The sequence below is a fragment of the Amblyomma mixtum genome, chromosome 6, assembly GCF_055824585.1.
Source record: "Amblyomma mixtum isolate Tamu chromosome 6, ASM5582458v1, whole genome shotgun sequence".
NCBI lineage: Eukaryota > Metazoa > Arthropoda > Arachnida > Ixodida > Ixodidae > Amblyomma > Amblyomma mixtum.
The window spans coordinates 22855234-22875322 of NC_143017.1; the positions used below are offsets into that span (position 1 = coordinate 22855234).

The 20089-nt window shown below is 46.0% G+C and overlaps 1 protein-coding gene across 1 annotated transcript; it reads left to right on the plus strand.

The window, feature by feature from the left end:
- Positions 1-7839: 7839 nt before the first annotated feature.
- Positions 7840-9000, plus strand: LOC149338417 (uncharacterized). The gene has a single exon (XM_089550317.1). It carries the CDS (start codon positions 7840-7842, stop codon positions 8998-9000), a length of 1161 nt encoding a protein of 386 aa, XP_089406443.1.
- Positions 9001-20089: the final 11089 nt, after the last annotated feature.

Below are 20089 nucleotides of genomic sequence, written 5' to 3' on the forward strand. Positions count from 1 at the left end.
TAAATTTACTTGCAGGAATGCACGCACTATTGGGTGGTGTGGCGTCCCGGAAAAACATCAAACAGGAAACCATCTGTCGGACACACAGGTGGACTAAGCCGTGGCCGGCAGCGCTTCCAGGCCGGAAAAGGTAATTTCTTTATTTAATTACCCTAAGGGCCCGGCTGGTCATTTCATAGAGCAGATAACAAAATTGCACAAGCGTTCCCTTCATACATAATACAAATATAGGAAAAACAAGAATAAAACAAGAAAGCGTGAATTATGAAATTGTGTAGGTGTATTACATCGGGGGCAGGGTGCAGCGTGCAATAAACAAATAATACGTACGCTTACGGCGCAAGGCACAGGTACAAGGCCGCAAGATCAAACGGACTGCAATGCTGCGCCAGATTCAAGAAATGTTAGTAACCATCAAAGGAAAGATGTTGGTTCGTTCATACCTACAATGCTACCAGATAAAGCATTTCACTTTTTTATAGCAAAGACTAATGGGAAGGGCAAAAATTGTTTCAATTTTATGCGCATGGTTGGAACATAATGCGCAGGGTTATCACGCCTGATTGATTCAAAAGGCGAATCCCACAAAGATGCGGCGAAAACACTGGATGTTGGTTGGTTTATGGGGTTTAACGTCCCAAAGCGACTAAGGCTATGAGAGACGCCGTAGTGGAGGGCTCCGGAAATTTCGACCACCTGGGGTTCTTTGACGTGCAATGACATCTCACAGTACACGGGCGTCGAATTTCTCCTCCAAAGAAATACAGCCGCCACGGCCGAGATCGAACCCGCGTCTTTCGGGCCAGCAGCCGAGCACCATAGCCACTGAGCCACCGCGGCGGCAAAACACTGGATATAAAGAATTCGGCGACGAATAATTTTGCCGTACATAGTAAACTTTATTGGCGGGAAATAGACTGCATGCGGTCGCCCTGCGTAAAATCGAGTAACCATGAGGAACAAAAGCCTGAGCGTAGCGCTGAAGAGTTGGCACGCTGTCTTTTCAGTAATGTGCACTGTGCTTATAGGCACTCAAAGGACCACCAAGGCACTTCGGTGGTGTCCGTGTCCATTGTATGCCAGCATATTCGGTGGTTGTTGTTCCCCACGTACCAAAACAGAGACAGCAACTCTCGGGACGATTAATTCGAGCTCCTGACACTGAACCGAAGTCTAGAAGCGTCTCCGGAGAAATAAAGAAAGCAATCTTGGCAGCTCCCAGCATATATTACGGCTTCTGGCTCTTCAGCGCAATTATGGAGAAGACAACGGTTTGGCAAAAAGAGCAGATGCAACACTCAGCCTAGAAAGTAGAAGCGATGCACGTACAAACAGTGCAGATTACATAATCCGCATTACATCACGGTTCTGGAGCCCGTGCTTAATCAAATCAAAAGGCAGCGTCAAATATCTCATGCTCTATTTTGATCTTGATGGCAAAAAAAGGCTTACGAATAAAAAGAGAATGCAGTGCGCTCTTACGAGTCAAAGCCTGATTTCTTATCTGGCGGCATTTCAGGCTGGTGGGACAGTGGATTCTTGCTCAACGGCTTCCATGTCCACCTGTACAGTGAAGCGCTGACGCCCCTGCTCCTTGCTAGGAGCAGCCTCTTTACAAGGCGCAGTGGCTCTGCGCTGCACTGGCCGGTATTGATATCAGCATTCCCTCGCCAGTTCGCGGGCTTCCTAGAGAAGAACATCGCGGCTTGAATATTCTTGCGTTCCAGACCTACAGCATGGAAAGAATTGCTGCATAAGCATCCTCAACCGCAGTCGCAGTGCAATGTGCACAACCGTTTCGCTCCAGACAAATTTAAAGCACTCGCTTCCTGAAGTTTTACAGGTTGCCTGCAACGAAGTGCTACATAATGAGGTCGAACTTTTCTCTCACTCTGCGTGCGCTGAAGCCATTTCCTGTGGCGGCGCACAGAGTGGCGGCGATTTGTGCCCATTTAATGGCATCGCGCTAAGCGTCTGTTTCCAAATAAAGATGCCATCGGCCGCGCAGAAGCACTTGGTCGTTATATTGCGCGGTGCAAGTGAAGGCTCCGGTACGCCAGATGCGCCCATTTCCTTCCTTCCTTCGGAAAACTAGGCATGCCTCGGGACGCTTTAGGCTCACATTGGCTCGTCAGGTCTGTTTGGATCAAATCTCGTGAGGTTCTCGCGCCGTACGTGATTAAGCTAGGTTGCGATAATTTGGATGACAGACACCATACGACTCCGGAGTATGTCTCCAGCGCCCTGGACGTTCCGGTAGACTGCGCGCAGTACAGAGGGCAAAACGCTTATCTAGAACACATTCTGTTCGTGTTTCGAGCTGAACACGCGATATCTATAGATAACAGTTGATTAAAAATGGTCTGGGTACAAACATGTGCAGTTAAACTTATAGGATTTTGTTATTTTCTTACTTCCTGGTCGTAGCGGCTTTAGGAGGTGCGGAACACACAGTTAGCTCGTTCTAGACATGCGTTTTGTCGTATATAAATATGCATCCTGTAAAGCGATATACGTCTCCGCTAATACGTCTGCGGTATGCTAAAAGCGTCTATCACGATTTTGAAGAAGGTTACGGAAACCGTGAGCTAGCTTTGAGCAGACAGCATTGGTATGATCTATATAAGCTAATATCATTGGTAATTTAGCTTGATCTTCGATCTCGTTATCATCAGTGATTATGATGGCAGTGTCGTCAGCACATATCAACATTACACCAGCTTATTGTGCGAGGCAGAATTCATTGTTTTGCTAAGACAAACGACCGCCGATGACGATAAGTAGTTTGGACAGAACCCATGTTGCTGCCCAAAGTGATTACCAGGCAGTGCTTAAATAGCCGTCATATACAACGCCCAGACATGTAAGAGATATAGCTTGCATAAATGCGTTATTACTAATATACGGCTTAATTAAACTGCTCTTTATGCAAGTTTTCGGTGACTAATTCTGTTGGTGCTGTTTTTTTAGTACCAATCATTAAATTACTTGCGGAAAGAGTGACATGTTAGCTAATATAATTGGTAATTGAGCTTGATCTTCGATCTCGTTATCATCAGTGATTATGATGGCAGTGTCGTCAGCACATATCAACATTATATCAGCTTATTGTGCGAGGCAGAATTAATTTTTTTGCTAAGGCAAAGGAGCGCCGATGGCGATAAGTAGTTTGGACGGAACCCATGTTGCTGCGCAAAATGATTTTTAAGCAGCGCTCAAATAGGTAGCAAAAGATCAAGCCGAGAACGTTGGCCTTTTTAAAGAGGTGCACAATGATTTTCACAGCACCAGCTGCTTCATTCGTGGGTAAGATTGTAACAGTACTGTTTACTTCGCAATATAAGTTTATAACAAACGTGTTTATGATAAAAGGAAGCGACAAGCATTATGAGTGTTATCAGACCAAATATTTGCAGCCCAGCAAAAGGTTGGGGAAGTGAAACTTCAAATTAGGCTGTGTACTTCGAGTAACATTGGCAGGCGTTGATTTCTGTTTGTGGGCGTTCCCAAGAGCATCCTTTCCAATACTCAATATTTACTTTGTTTCCAGAAGCTTGTGTAATGAGCCGTGAGTAATATTCCTTTTTTTTACGTGCCCTCATTAACATTCTACTCCGTTGCCAGCTGTCAGGAATTAGCGAATTTTTAGTAGTGTTTATTTTATTTATGATTTCAGTTATGACTGTTTACGATTGTGTCGAGTGCTCTTAACTGTTCCTTGGCTCCTGAACGCAATTTTTTAACTAGCTTGATTGAGACTTCGCCTATTTCAGCGCTGTTGCATTCAGAAATATTTCTCTCCACCTTTTATTGCTTAGTTATGCTGTCCTTTGTTGCTTCTCCATTCGGGGACGTTGCCCTAACGTCGCTTCTCGATGACCCTGCTGTAACTGATGAAATTTATTTAACAGCGCTGTCCCTCTTTAAACAGTTTTCCTGAGCATCGTAAATTAGTTCCGGCTTTCTTTGACTGTTTTCACCCAGAGAGCTTATATCCGTATCTGAAACAGCCCAAAGGACGGGGCAAAAGGCAGGAGATACCACGAGCGCTGAGTCGACACAAGCAGCGTTGTGCACAATGTAGGGTTGTGATTAGCACGAGAAAGAAAAGATAAAGAAGGCCACGATGCCCTGAGATTGGTGCTAGCGCTCGTGGTTTCTCCATCCTTATGTCTCGTCCTTGGCGGTGTTTGAGATATGAAAGTTAAAAAACAAGCCCAATTCACAAGACTTGTGCAATTTTTTTCTTCTACATTGGGTCCTTTTTCGTCTTTAGTTTCGCGTGCTGTTGACAACCCTACATTGTGCACAACCTGCTTGTGTCGGCCCAGAGCTCGGGCTGCCTCTTTCCTTGGCTCCCGGCCATTCCACCATTTCAAAGATGATCATTAATCATCAAACCCTATTCACACCGCTTGTGGCGCTTATATCGTTCCTGAATTTTATCGGCCAGCATTTGGTTGTATCGCAAACTTCAGCGTTCCAGCAATCCGTGTACTGCTTTATTTTACCCTGTACGAGGTTCTCGACACCCACTTTCATATGTCAGTAAGATTCTCATCAGTCGTCTATTTCATCGTTAGAAAGCGACGCCTTCTTTGCCTCCTACACCTGCCTGATTTCTTCTTTCTCTCCCTGAATCCCTTCGCCACGCAGAGTAGCAAGTCAGCGAATTTAAACGCCGGCTGAATTCTCCGTTTTTCAATTAAGGAGCTTCTTCCTCTCTCTCTATGTTCTCTCGAAGCCACCCTGTCATTGGTCGGTTGCCGCCTCAAAGAAATCTCATATTTTTAAAAGAGAAACGCAAAGGCACACGGCCAAAGAAAACAGGCAGAATTAAAAAAAGAAGCGACGAAAAACGGCGGAGTTGCTTCGCAGTGCTGTGTTTTGTCCTTTCTAGACTTCCATTTGAATCTCTTCTTTGATTGTGTGCCGTTGTGCTTCTGCGTTTAAAGCATGACCACAGTACCAACTAGCCCAACATCAACTATTCCAAAGTACATTCCTTGATTTCCATATTCAGCCAGCATCGTGGTTTCCTCTTTCCTTTCCAGTGGTGTGGCACACGCTTCATTTCCACACGGATGAGTCGTTCTGATTACAATCCCCCTTTTCTATAGGGCAAAACTCTATTGCTTTCTCTTGCTTTCTGCTATTAGCGCTATTTATTCGTCGTCTGAACTGGAGCTTCTGTTTTGTGTTCACTGGATTTTAATTTGATGAGATGTCCCATCTGGAGACTAATACGTTTATACGCCACGAGAGGAGCTTTGGCTGCGCCTCCTGTCGTCGTTGTTGCGAATCAGTGACGTGGCTGCTCACGCTGTCTTGGTGCTTGCCGATGGCTTGTTGCTGCTGTTCGCTGGCCATTCGCGTCGCTCCCCAGAAATTCTAACTGCATGTGCCGCCATACGCAGGCTTTAGGGATTGCAGTGATAATTGGACAAAGATGCTATTAATCCCAGAAGCAGGTTTAGCTTTGGAAATCACGATTTTCCTTCCTGTGCAATACGGGCGCGCTGTCTTGTTTGTGACGTGACTCGTAACCAAACCATGGCTAAACAACGCAAAAAAAAAACTGCTCTAGGGATGTGATCAATTTCAGTCTATATTTGCCCCGGTTTTCTTTTACGCAAGAACAGTGTTACGGTGTCCACTGTTCAGAACTCTTAACCGCGAAACCGTGCACTGGTATTTTAGCAAGCTCCATTTGTTGCTCTAGGCGACATGAGATGTCTGCGTTTTACGCTGTCTATTTACTTCCGTCATGTACTGTACAGTGGCATGTTGTGCCTTAAGCTGATTTCTGCGCACTTTATTAAACGGCTACATTATCTTTACAATATGAGGATGTCCTTGCGATTTTACTAACACAACGACTTCATAACGACGCCTTCACAACGACACCTGTGCACAATTCTGAAAGGGAGGAAAAGTTAAAGAAAAGTGATATGAAGTGAGAGAAAAATTATCTAAATATATGTGAGGTGTAACATCCCGAAACCGCACATGGATATCGTAGTGGAGGGATCCGGAATAAGTTCGATCATCCCAGGCTACATAGTGTGCACTTACATTGCACACCGCGAGAATGCCTTTGCATTCCGCTTTTTTCAAAATGAGGTTGGCGCGGTCAGAAATTGATCCCACAGCTTTGGGCTCAGTAGCTAAGGGTGGCCGAGCACCGGTTGCGCTATGGACTGGTCTTTTTGAGAGGGCGCACAATGCATGTTCGCGTTTCAGGGGCTATCGTCGCGTCTCGCTATGTTGAAATATGCGTGCCGCACAGCTCGGTTTTGTCACCCTTTCTTTTTAATGTGGTGATATCGGTGGTGATACGCCAAATCCGCTAAGACACCAACGTGGGAAATTTTTCTAGGTTTGCCAACGTCCTCAGAAGTAGTGGTATTCACTAAATGTATAATGAAAATGTTACTTTAATACACATGCGCGCGAGTTAAGCACTGAATGTCGGCAGAATACATACAAGAAGTCGGATGCTCCATCTACCCCAGTGTCCGAATTGTGCCATGAAATCAAGATAAACCTGCATAAGCTCGCTCTAGATTCAAGGCTGAAGATGTAGTAAATAGTGAAATTAAACAAAACCTCGGTGTTGGCAAGTCGGTTACTCACTGTCAAAAGATAAGGACAGACAATAAAACGAAGACGACGTAGAAACACACTAGCGAGAGCACTAGCGCTTAGCGGTCCTGTTGTTTCTGCGTTTCTTCATCGTCCTCATTTTCCGCGCAGCTTTAAATATTTTGTGTAATCAAGGTTTGCATTCCAATGCCTGCGACCAAGACTATAACGGTCCGCGGCGCAGGTTTCTTTGCTTATGTAAATTGAGAGCCCCTTGAGGGGAACATTTTCGAGCAACGACCAATGCAAGGTACAAGTATTGTAGGGTAATTAGGAACAACTGTTCCCTGCCCATTTCAAGGTATGCAATGCTTGCAATCAATAGTGGCCGGATGCACACTAAAATAAGAGCGGGAATTCAACTGCGTGGAGACGTGGAGCCACATCTGCAGCTTGTACTAGCACAAGGCACGATTTTTAGTATAAAAAAAAATTAGTTTTAAACATGGTCCCGCTGCATGCGACCTTCGCATATTTGTTACTGCGTGCCTCCGCGCACACTGCGACACCATTAAATGTTGGAGTCTGCGTTTACCAGTGACTCGGATAAAAGTTGAAAGTTTTCAAGGTATCTGCATTTGTTCTGTGTCCATGTCTGGAGCATTCCCCCACCGCTTTTATGGTGCGATTAGAGCCGCCTCGGTAATGGTGTCGAAGCCGGCGTGCCGAGCTGTCAGCACACCAGACCAGACATGCCTGTGTCGTGTGACTTCTATCGCACCGCGATTTCTGCTCACAAAGTTCTCTGATACGCTGGCTGACAATACTATGCTTATCTCCGCCCCAGACAGTACAACATGGCCTACACTGAGAGCGTCTTCGCTTAAAGGAAAACTGCATAGGTTTTAGAAATTAACGAGCTTAAGCGAGTCGAATGTGTGAAAGTCCCAGCTAAAGCATGCGAAGTCTTTTTAAGCTAGCACTTGAAGTAGTGAAGTAATCGCCGATTAAAGTCCAGGCGCCCTTCAAGCTACTCCGCAGCGCCCAACGCCAAGTAGGGGGGAGGGGGGCATGATGACGTCATCGAAGGTGTCGGTACATTTCCGACGCAGAAACTCCTGTTTCGAAGGAAAAAAAACCAACGCCACCGAAGGCGAACCCTGCCGAGAGTTGTTTGGCAGCCTCTAACGAGTCAGGGCAGGGTGTGGGCTCGGTGGCTGTGCCACAACACGGTCTAATCCACCCGTCTTCACCATGCAGGTTTTCTCGCCGATGATCATCTGCGTCATGCTCCTTGCAGCCTTTTGCGGTTCCTGGATGACAGCAAACGAAAGTGCACCCATGCGCAGTGCAAATGGTGGGACATTCTGCACTGCACCTACTGACGCCCCAGCACCTGTGCTACTGACTCAAGCAAACTGGACCCTCGGACTCGACTGGAAAGCCCCATCGTCAGCGACATTCTACGGACAGTCGATAAAAGAGCAACAACCGACGCCAGCACTCTGTGGGCTCGGTGGCTGTGCCACAACACGGTCTAATCCACCCGTCTTCGCCATGCAGGTTGGTAACCATCTGAGTTTATTTTCAAAGAAAACTAGCAATTACTTTTTGGTACAGCTCCCGAGCCCCCAGTGTTGCCTTGTTATCAGTGTCGAGTGCTTTAATGTTGTTCGGTCTCTTCTGCTGCTGTGTGGTGACATTGAGAGCAACCCTGGCCCCGATAAGCTCGACACTATCCTTAGCGAACTGAAGAAGGTGTCTTCTAGCCAGGCAGAGTTAGTGAATGAAGTGCAGGGGCTTAAGGGTCAATTGCTCTCAATGAACCAGAAAATGTCTAATTTGACCGTACTGCTCAGTGCTCTAGAAACCCACTGTGAAAATCTACCCACACTCCGTTCAGATCTAGAGGCAATGCAGACCACAGCAACCGAGACTGCTCGCCTAGTTGGTGTACTAGAGGATCGCCTTGACGACGCGGAAAATCGCTCCCGACGCAACAACCTAATCTTCTATGGTTTGCCTGACACTAACCCTTCTGAAACATACTCGCAGTCCGAGGACCTAATAATTCGTCACTGCTCCGAACACCTCGACACCCAGCTAAGTGCAAATGATATAGAACGTGCCCATCGCCTCGGACGCCACTCTGAAGACCGGCAACGCCCGGTCATCGTTAAATGTATATCCTTCAAAACTAAAGAATCAGTTCTTTCAAAAGGTCCGAAATTCAAGGATACCGGTTATAGCGTCGGTGAGGACTTTTCACGTCGTGTCCAAAATTACCGAAAACACCTTGTGGCTTTTGCCAAGGCAAAGTCTGCGTCTTTTTCCCTGAGGTTCAAAACGATGCATATTGGCCCAAAACGCTATATTTTTGATGAATCATCTCAGACCGTACAAGAGATATCGTAACAATCAACTAATCCTTCCCGGTCATCGCGATCTTCCCGGCCTACTCCTCGTGCCAACTTTCCATTATCGGTAATCTTTACTAACATTCGCAGCTTCCTGCCGAAACGTGATGTCGTGTCAAATCTTGTAACATCGTCAGGCAGCAATCTGCTCGTTCTAACTGAAACATGGTTGAATAACGACATCACAGATTCCGAGATATTGTTCGACCTGCCTCATTTTCGTCTTTTTCGCGCTGATCGCAAAGATGCTCGGGGGGGAGGAGTTTTGATTGCAGTCCATGAGCAGTTATCTTGTTCTGGCATTGAAGTCACTTCAGACTTAGAAATTCTATGGATCATGTGCCGGGCATCCCCATTGACAATATTAATTGGTGTGTGTTATAGACCACCTCGCAGCAGTCCTGACATTCCTCGCAAACTTCACAATATTTTAGATAACATGGTTTCCAAGCACCCTAAAGCACACATCCTCCTGTTTGGGGATTTCAACTACCCCAATATCGACTGGCATAACCAGTCTCAGCCTATAGCCAGTCAAGAAGAGTCAAAAGAATTTATAGACGTATGCCTTAATTTTAATTTAACCCAACTAATCTCCGAACCAACACGTGTCGCAGGGGAAACGGCTAACACACTCGACCTTATACTGACCACCAATCCAGACAGCCTAGAATTCATTACGTATCTCAGGGAAATCAGCGATCATAAAGTAATCCATGCCAGTTTTAACTTCTCACCTGTAATAAGAGAAACTACTCAGAAAACTATTAGCCTCTACAATTACGGAAACTATGACGCAATTAACACCGAACTAACTAACTTTCTATCGACGTTTCAAACGGATCTTCATAGTAGAAGTGTAAACGACAACTGGGTGCTATTGAAACATAAGTTTTCTGAATTGATCAATAAATATATTCCGACACGAAGTTTTCGAAAAAATAATCAAAAACCCTGGTTTACAAAAGCTCTTAAAAGGCTTGAAAATATGAAAAAACGCGCATTTCGTACAGCTAAGCGTCAAGCAAGCCAGCAGGCTTGGGATAAATACTACGAAACCGAACACACCTACTTGGCGGCGATTAGAAGTGCGAAGCGTTCATTTTACGAAGTTGATCTGCCAAAAATGATAACCGATAATCCCAAGAAGTTCTGGAAATTGATAAACCCGAAGGAAGCACGTCTTCCAACCCTCACTAACAATTCTGGTGAAAGGATGACTGATATCGAATGTGCAAACGCGTTTAACACTGCGTTTTTTTTCGTTTTTACTAACGAATCCGAAGCACCGTGTTTTAGATTGCCTCTTATAATCACCACAGGCATGGACGCGATAACCTTCAACAGTAATGGAATTTCGTGCATAATCGACAAAATTAACAATTCCTCGGCCTCTGGCATAAATGAAATCAATTCAAAGGTCCTGAAAAACACTAAATCAGTCTGTTGCAGCATTTTTTGTTCATTGTTCTCGCAATCACTCTCCGAAGGTACCATTCCAGACGACTGGGAAGTGGGGAAGGTCGTTCCCGTCCACAAATCAGGTAGTACTGATTCACCTCTTAATTATCGCCCCATTTCATTAACAAGTGTACCGTGCAAAATCATGGAACATGTCATTTACTCTCAAATCATGCAATTTTTGGATTCAAATAATTTCTTCCATCCATCACAGCATTGATTTCGCAAGGGGTTCTCCTGCGAAACTCAACTAGCCATTTTTATACATGATATTCACGCCAACCTTGATACTAACCTACAAACTGACTCCATTTTCCTAGATTTCGCTAAGGCATTCGACAAAGTACCTCATCAACGCTTGCTTCTTAAACTCTCCCAGTTGAACCTACATCCGAACATAATTGCATGGATTAAAGCTTTCCTCACGCATCTCTCTCAGTCCGTCGTCATTAATAACCAACTTTCCAACCCGCTTCCAGTAACCTCTGGCGTCCCACAGGGTTCTGTTCTCGGTCCTTTGTTATTCCTCATATACATTAATGATTTACCCCAGCATGTCTCTTGTCACATCCGCTTGTTCGCCGATGATTGCGTCATTTATCGCTCAGTGACTAACCATTCTGACCAAGAATCCCTTCAGGCAGACATGCGCCATGTGCAAGACTGGTGCTCCCAGTGGATGATGATGCTCAACTCTAACAAATGCAAGTGCATGTCCTTTCACCGCCGTCGAAATCCTCTTGTTTTCAAATGCACAGTCTGCAATTCCCCAGTTGACCTCGTCCAGTCATATAAATACTTAGGAGTCACCATTTCTAATGATTTATCTTGGCGTTTGCACGTGACTAACCTGATATCATCTGCTAATAAAACAATAGGTTTCTTAAAACGTCACCTACGGGAAGCCCCACAACACGTAAGACTACAAGCGTACATCTCATTCGTTAGAACTAAACTTGAATACGCATCACCCATCTGGAGCCCTCATCAAGAATATTTAACACACGCTATCGAAGCTGTTCAAAACAGGGCTATCAGATTCATTCACTCCTCATATTCGTACGACGTGAGCATATCATCCCTCAAATCTCAGTCAGGTCTAGCTAATCTTTCTATTCGCCGTCGCATAGCCAGTCTTGTCCTGTTTCACAAGTTCTTTTATTCACCACTAAAACAAGAACCATACATTTACGCACTTCCACAACGCAGGTCCCATCGCATCGGTCATTCTCTTCAAGTTTTGCGTCCACGTGGCCGTACCACTGTTTTTGCCAACTCATTTTTTTCTCGTGCAGCAGCTGACTGGAACGGCCTTCCCCATAATATTGCTGCCATAACATGTTCATCATCATTTTCAAGCACTGTTGATTCCTGCATTTTGTAAACCCCACCCCTTATGTAACACCCTGGAAAAGGGTCTTTAAGGAAAATAAAGTGAAGTGAAGTGAAGTGAAGTGTGGCTGACGACAGCGGTTATTTTATATCATACCTTCCATGACGTCACGCTGAGTTTCCCCGCACTCCTGTGGTGCGTTGAGGAGAAGCGCAAATTTTTATCTTTGATTACTTCCCTATTTTAAATGCTAGTGCAAAAACACTTGGCATGCTTTACCTACAGCCTATATAGATTTCAATCCTTGTATATCGCGAAATTCTCAAAAAAGTGCTGCTGTTGCCCTTTAATGCAGCGCATTTGCGTGAATATTCTAATGCAGTTTCAGGAGACGTGCCACAATGCTAGCACACCTGCCTGATCAATTGGTGGGCCACCATACTGGGTGTCCAGGCGCGCCCCTTATAGCCGCTAAACATTGCTAATACTGACAGGGCATGAGGGCAAACAGCTTGCGCGCTGTGTAGTGGAGCGCATGAAGGGCCAAGGCAACCCAGTTATTATCAGGCACCGAGCCCTTATTTCTTGAGAGATGATTTGCCTGCAGTCAAGTAAATATGAGGTGTTATTTGTTTACGACGACTGCTTAACCCACAGAGCTAACGGAAACATGAGGTGTTTTGTGCATGAGTGTCGCAGTAACGGCAGACCTTATTACTGCTCGCATCTGTGGTTATTTATTATCCACGAAGAGGACGGCGGGAGGGGATATATTGTTACACGTGAACTCATTGCGTTATAATTGTTTTTCCACTTTTGTTACATGGAGGTGCCTTGAGTTTTTGTAAGCTACTGGTGGAATAGCCTTGCGATTATTCTGGCGACGAGTGCTCCACCAATGGGACATTTAGATGTTAAGAACACGAACTTCAGGCACATACCTGGCAGATGCGCGTCGTTGTGCACACAATCTCCTATAATAGCCACCAACGGCTGCTGTCACCATTTACAGTCCAGATCAGTATCGAAGTAATTTTAGAGGAAGGCGGGAAGCCACTTTCTTGTGTGGCTGGTTTTCTCGTTGGGTAAGCAATGCCCCATATCTTCGCTGTGACTGGAAATATAGATTGAGATGGGAGTATAGTGAGAACGAATAGAATGGGATTAAAAGATTTAATAGCAGTTGCCGTACATTTACTCCCTCCCTGCCATCTACTGCTTACAAACAATCAAACGGCGCAAGTCGTGGTTGTTCAAAAAAAAAAAGCGGGTAGGGAAGGCGGTTTCGTATTGTTCTCGCTTTGCAACTGTAGACACTACAAAAAATCTATATTCGTATCAAACGTCGCATATGGTGAGTAACATTTCTGAGGGCAAAAAAAAAAAAAGCTAAACATGGACAGCTTCATTCCAAACACATGCGACAGTGAGAACGTTTCTAGCTTGCTTTCTGGGTCATTTGTTGTCATTTGTCCATTTTACAAGCCTCCAACGTCGCCGTTATCGGTTGCGTATTGTCGCCAAAGCGCGCGTCGACTCTCCACCAGTCCGCATTTGCGCCCGCCGTTTTCACACGCCAGAAAGTGATTCTCAGCTTGTCTCTAGTTAGTTTTTCTGCACCGTCTAGAAACGAAAATCTAATGCACACAAGGTAGCCACCATTGAAAGAAAAGTTCGAGTGTATGGGGAAATTTTGAAACAAGCAGGATTTTACCTCGGTTGCACCCACAAGCAGTCCTCCGTAACGCCACCTTATTTGATGAACTGAGGCGCCCACTTTATTCCGTTAAAATAGCCAGTAGTAGAATGCTTATTTTTCCAACTGGGGTATCGATCAGCGACAGATGAGCACGTAGCCGCTTTTTGTTGCAAGATAACGTTACTGAAAATAGTGACAACCTCATATCGCCAGTGGGCTTCGAAACCACGACCTCTGCTGGTCTCGTACGGTGCTATTCCAGCTTAGTTGTGTCGTCTGCTGTCTAATGTTTTACTTTTCAGTGTAACTCTATTACCTGCAGCTTCACCTCAAGACTTTTCACAAGCGCTAACCCCTACTAGAGCGAGGAGCGTGTAAAAGTCCTGTAATACCGCAAGTGCCGCGTGAAATTAACTTCAGCGCGGAGGACGGCAGCTGTGTGAGAGGAAGGCGCACCTTATTCTAATTCCCATGCCCTGTTTCTCTTTGGCCAAACAGACACCGATAGTGACGATTTGTTTTCTAGACGTCACTAGCAGAAATACGTTTTTTCCAAGTGTGAAAATAAAAAAAGGAAAGACGAACAGCAGCAGCCAAAGAGATGCCGGGCGACGGTAGAGTGCCTTCTGATTGCCGGCAGCATTCTGTTCCGTAGTATAGCTCGCTTATGCGGGCAGCACCACAAAGTCAGCAACACGCCATCTTAAGCAAAAATAAAAAAAGAAACAAAAGCTAAAAGTGCCGACCAAAATAATGCTATACTTGATGCATAATCTTTTTGGTGGCAAACCGTTATTAGTTTCTGTCGTAGCGAATGGTAATTCCCGCCTTGTGGACCGCTGAAGTCAATCCTAAGTAGCCGAATAATGAAGCGGCATTTATATCTTACCGCTTTATTCGCTTACCGCTCATCGGGAAGAGCTTGGAATGCTGCTGCGAGAATTTTCTGCATCGTTTATGTCTGTCGTGTCTCCTTAAATAACAATATCGCACTTGCTACCGTACAACTGCGTCAATTGATTTTTCGGCACAAAATGCATTCATCTTTTGTTTAGCTTTTCCCATTTTTCTCCTCTTTATGCATCGCACCTGCCCAACCATCTCGTGGGTTGCAATTTTATTCTCTTCTACAGGTAATCGATGCGAATGCGTCTTCCAAGTATGAAATAAGGAGGCAAGCAGCCGTTCTCTTGGATGCTAGAAGAAGTACTGAGCACTTGAAAGTTAAGAATGGAACAAGTATTATATTTTCATGCTCTTCTTTTTTTCTTCGGCCTGAAGAAAAATGGAGTATGGCACAAAAACTCAGACATTAAGCTCCAATGCACCTTTTAGGTTGTTGTACTTCCTACTAAACAAACCGCTTTGCGGTAGTCGTGAAATGTCCAACAGCAAAGCCGAAAGCTGGGAAAGTTGGATAACGTTCATAATGTAACAATAGCGCAAAATGAACACGAGGGACAGTCTGCATTGTTTTCTTTCCGTCCCTCCTGTTCCTTTTGCGCTATTGTTAGATCGTGAAATGTACAACATCTGGTATGGTGTGGTCAGATGGTGTTCGTTTGTGTAACACAATACTCTGCTTTCGCATGCTTGGAACAACGGAACGCCTATGTTCGGAATTTTAGGTCGATCCACTTTCCAGGTAGCCTGTTCGAGCAACTGGACGCCTTTTGTCTTCATCGCGCCACGGCTTCGCGGGCTCGCCCAACCTTCAAAGCATTTTTGGCATGTGCACATCACGCATTTGCGGCGTTCTGTAACTTAAACGAATCAGCATTTTTGGGGAGGAATTGAGTAACTTACAAATCCGCATGAAGCTACATTTTCTTTATTCGTAAGGCGTAGGTGGAAACACTGCTGGAAAACCATATGCATAAATCCTGTGGTGGTGGTGTAACTTCTGACGAGAAGTAATAGCACCAGCTACGAGCTTTGCAACGGGCCTTGCTAGAAGATGTTGAAGATGTTTTGTTTATTCCAGCCGCTGTGCGTTACTTCTTCACTTCGTAGCATGCGGCGCTAACGCGCCACTACAGGGTCTCCCCCTCAGGAGGTGGAGTCGTCCCAGCGTACAGACTTCCAGTGAGGTGAAAGAGGGCAGGGAGATGTCCTGTTAGAAAAGCGGAAAGAGAAGTGAGTGGGCAGCTGATTAAGGAAGCGCAGTGTTGGCGACGTGGGCAGGCTTTAGGCGGCCGAGGGAAACGACGGTGTCGCGACAGTTGATGCGCAGCGTATAAATTCTGTCACCTCGCGCGACGACGAGATGGGGGGCAGTATAGAGTGCCGGAAGCGGAAAGCGGGCACAATCCAGGCATAAGAAAACGTAGGCGCTGTTTCTTAAATCGCAGTTCACAATGGTCAGATTGCACTGGCGAGCGCGTGTCAGAGCGGTGGAGATGCGGGACAGGAGTGCGATTAGACGTTCAACCTAAGGTATGCCAGGAGAAGGAAAATCGACGCTCTTGGCAGTCTAGAATACGAAATCAGCCGGTAGATGCAACGATGTGCCATAGACGAGATGAGAAGAGGCACATCCGAAGTCTTCCTTGATGGCCGTGCGAAGCCTTAAAAGGACGGCTGGCAAGGAGGAGCCCAGTTCTCCGGTAGATCGTAAACCATGAGCGACGCGTTCAGCTGACGGTTTAACCTCTCGATCAGACTGTAGGCTTGCGGATGCTAAGTTGTAGTTTTGAGGTGGATGATGCCGAGAAGCAGTGTCAAACAGGCGAAAAGTTTGGACTCGAAATGGCGGCATCTGTCGGTGATGTACTAGACTGGCACGCCGAAACGGGAAATCTTCGGGGAAACAAGCGCGGAGACAACTGTTTCCGCAGTGAGGTCCGGTATAGAGGTGGCTTCCGGCCAGCGCGTAAAACAGTCAATTTTGGTAAATAAATAACGGTAACCATGATGCAATGGTAATGGTCCGAAAAGTTCGATGAGAATAACTGCAAAACGGAAGTGTGGAGGCTATAAACTTCTTAGAGGGGTCGTAGAGTGACGATAAATCTTCCGCTGCTTGCAGGCAAGGTACGCCCGAGCAGTTGCGAACATCGGCATTGAGGCCAGGCCAGACGAAACGTTCCGCAACGAGACGTTCAGAGGCATGGATACCGGGAGGAGGAAGGCGGGGAAGATCGTTGAAAAGGGTGCGGCATAAAGGCGCAGGTATATAAGGGCGTGTGCGTCCAGTGACAGGGGGCACGTCGCAAAAAATGTCGACGGTAACATCGGTATAACGTACCGGGCGCAGATGCAAGGATAATGAGCGTTATGAGCGAAGTTCTTGAAGGTCTTCGCCCTGCTGTTGATACCGGGCTAGGTCTGGCAGGGTAAAGGTAGAGGTTTGCTAGAAAGATGCATAGCTGAGGCAGTCGGCGCGAATGTTACGGCGCTCTTAATGCGGCGGTTGTCGGTAGAAAATTCGGCCCGGGAGGCGAAACGTCGAATTTCTCTGGTTGACTATGTGCTCTTGGATGAAGAGAACGTGCTCCTGAGAAATTTGTTGTCCGTGAAGGTCACAAAACTACAGCCTTCCACGAAGACAGAGAAGTGCTTCACATGGTACGCCGTGAGCAGCTTACGGCCGAAAGCACTGTACCGCTGCTCCGAAGACGAGAGGTTATTCAAGAAATGAACTGATCGGACGCCATTCGCCGTTTAGAAATTGCTGCAGGACGCCGTCAAAGGCGGAACATGAAGTATCGACCGTGACGCTCGCGGCTACGTCATGCGCTAGATAAACTATAAAAGTGGCAGAGGCGAGACGCTCCTTGATAGCGAAGAAAGCGAATTGACATCCTCGGCCCTGGTGAGAGCGGGTGCTTTTGTGTTGGCCAACCTAGGTAAGTTTTCGAGTGGTCGCAGAAGGGCAGCGCATCCAGGAATGAAACGCTTGTAGTAGTCGAAGTGGTTAAGAAGTGGTCAAGAGCCGGAGCGTACATACTGAGTAAGGGCAGCGGAAGTCCGCGACTGCCTTGACCTTGTCTGGAAGAGGTTGGATACCGCGGACGTCGGATATACCCGAGGAATGCCAAGAATGAGATGTCAAATACACATTTGTCGGTGTTAAGAATAAATCCACGGTAAGCAAAACATTTGAAGACGAGGCACAGACAACGAGGGGCTCGGCGGGAGAGGAACTAGCTACCAGGACATCATCGGCGTACACGAATACGAATGGGAAACCGCAAAGAAGTACGTCAATGAAACGTGGGAAGGTATGCGCTGCATTTCTTAAGCCAAAAGGCATCCTTGTGAGTTTGAAAAGGCCAAAAGGCGTGATGATGGCCGTATTCTGTACGTGGTCAGGAGCAACAGGAACCTGATGGTACGCGTTTGGAAGGTCAAGTTTCGCAAATATGTCGGAGCCACGTAGCTGTCTAGTAAAGGGCTGGATGTTGGGCAAGGGGTAACAATGAGAGGCCAAACTGAGGGCGCGACAAACCCCGAAGGACTCCAGTCGCCTGCTTTCATAGGGGCCACGTGCAGAGGGGCCGACCAACAGCTGGAAGATGGCCACACATTGCCAATCTCAATTATGCGCTTGAACCCCTGCGGTCAATGCCGAGCTTTTGAGGAGCGAGGCGACAAGCTATGGCAAGCAATAATGTGGCGCATGAGGTCGTGCTTGACAGGTGTTTAATCGTCACAAAAGCAGCGCACAGAACAAGACGGAAGACACCACCAGCGGTGACACGCAAGTGCAGTTTAATGGAAAAAAACGGACAAGTCTATAACATTAATCACCTGAAACTGAACACTTCATAACCACGTGGAAACAAGTTAACTCGCGTGAGAAAAGGTGCTTGCCATGCGCGTTGACTTGTTTCCACATGGTTTTGACGTGCGCAGTGTCAGGTGGTTATTTTTAATCACAACGCAGCCTGTCTAGAACACTGCCTTTCTCTGGCGTTACACTGAACCCCCTGTGGGGTTGAACACTCCTGTAAACCATCGGCGCTGGGCAGTTAAAGCTCGGGCTAAGTACTATTACGTCCGGAAAGCAACGTCCGATTGCATGGAGCAAACGAGCTAAGTCCTTTATGTATTGAAAATTCACAGCAGCTTGGACAGATTCGAGCCGCCCTTGCCCAACAAACCGCTGTATGAAGTCTCAGATATCCAGCATGAGAACCTCCTGCATTTAATGCTGTTTCTCTACCTTAAGTCTGCTGTGAGGAAAAATTCGCCGTTCACATCTACATGCTGTGAAATCCTCGCGTAAAGGAAGAATGAGGCCTGCCGGAATTTTGAGAACATGCTTCCCTTGACCGTTCATTTTTTTTTTAATCTAGGATATAGTACTCCATGCACGTCAACTTAAATGTCCAGTTAATTGAAAACCAATTCGACACCTGATTTCAGAACACGTAGAGCTACTTTGTATTTCACATATTTATTAGAAAGTTTCAATTACAAACTGGGAATTTTTAGTGTGAATAGTGCGCGTTACAGTAGGTATCTAACAGGTTCACCGAAGATACATTATTGGATGCGTTTTATCCCTGCAGAATTAAGAGGGCTTGCAAAGGATAGCCAGCCAGCACAGTAGTAGCACTGTCGGGGAATACATCAATAAAAGCCACTTACCACTGTGTGATCACAATTGAGAGGTAGCGTAATGCAAGCACATCAAACACTTGTCTTACAAAAATGAGTTACTTTTGATTAAAAGATCAATTCATCCAAGCCGCCGCGTTGGCTCAGTGGTTATGGTGCTCGGCTGCTGACCCAAATGACGCGGGTTCGATCCCGGCCGCGGCGGCTGGAATTTCTTTAGAGGAGAAATTCTAGAGGCCCGTGTACTGTGCGATGTCAGTGCACTTTAAAGAACCCCAGGTGGTCGAAATTTCCGGAGCCCATCACTACGGCGTCTCTCATAGCCTGAGTCGCTTTGGTACGTTAAACCCCATAAACCAAACTAAACCAATCATCCAAAGTTCTTCGACAATATCTGCACCGAAACATCTTTAGTTTAGCATCTAACATTTAACATGCATACTAGACGTCTTTTCATGATAAGCGTATTCATAACTTAATTCATAAGGCTGTGACAGAGAGCCGCTGCAATGAAAAAATGAAAATGAAAATTGGTTTTGAGGCAAGGAAGTGGTGCAGTAATTGTCTGACATATCTCGGTGGACACCCGAACAGCGCCGTAAGGAAAGGAATAAAGGAGGGAGTTAAAAAAGGAAGGAAGAATGAGGCGCCGCGCTGGAGGCCTCCTGAATAATTTCGACCACCTGGGGATTATTAACACGCACTGACATCACACAGCATCAGGGCGCCTTTCGCCCTTAGATCAGCAAAATTTTCTTGCGCACTGAAAAAGTGTACCTTATTGAATGCTCCGAGAACATATGACAATACATAAAAGAGTGGTCGCTTTCGGTGCGTGCTGTGCAGTTTTCCTTTTCAAAATCAATATTAATGTCTCACACAAAATATGCTTTTCACTCGTTTTTGCGATTCTACATGAATTTTTTGAAAAGTAATATTTACGTCAAAAACGCGTTTCGATGGAGGCGAAACACAAGAGGCAGCCGTGTGCTGTGCGATGTCAGTGCACCTTAAAGATCCCCAGGTGGT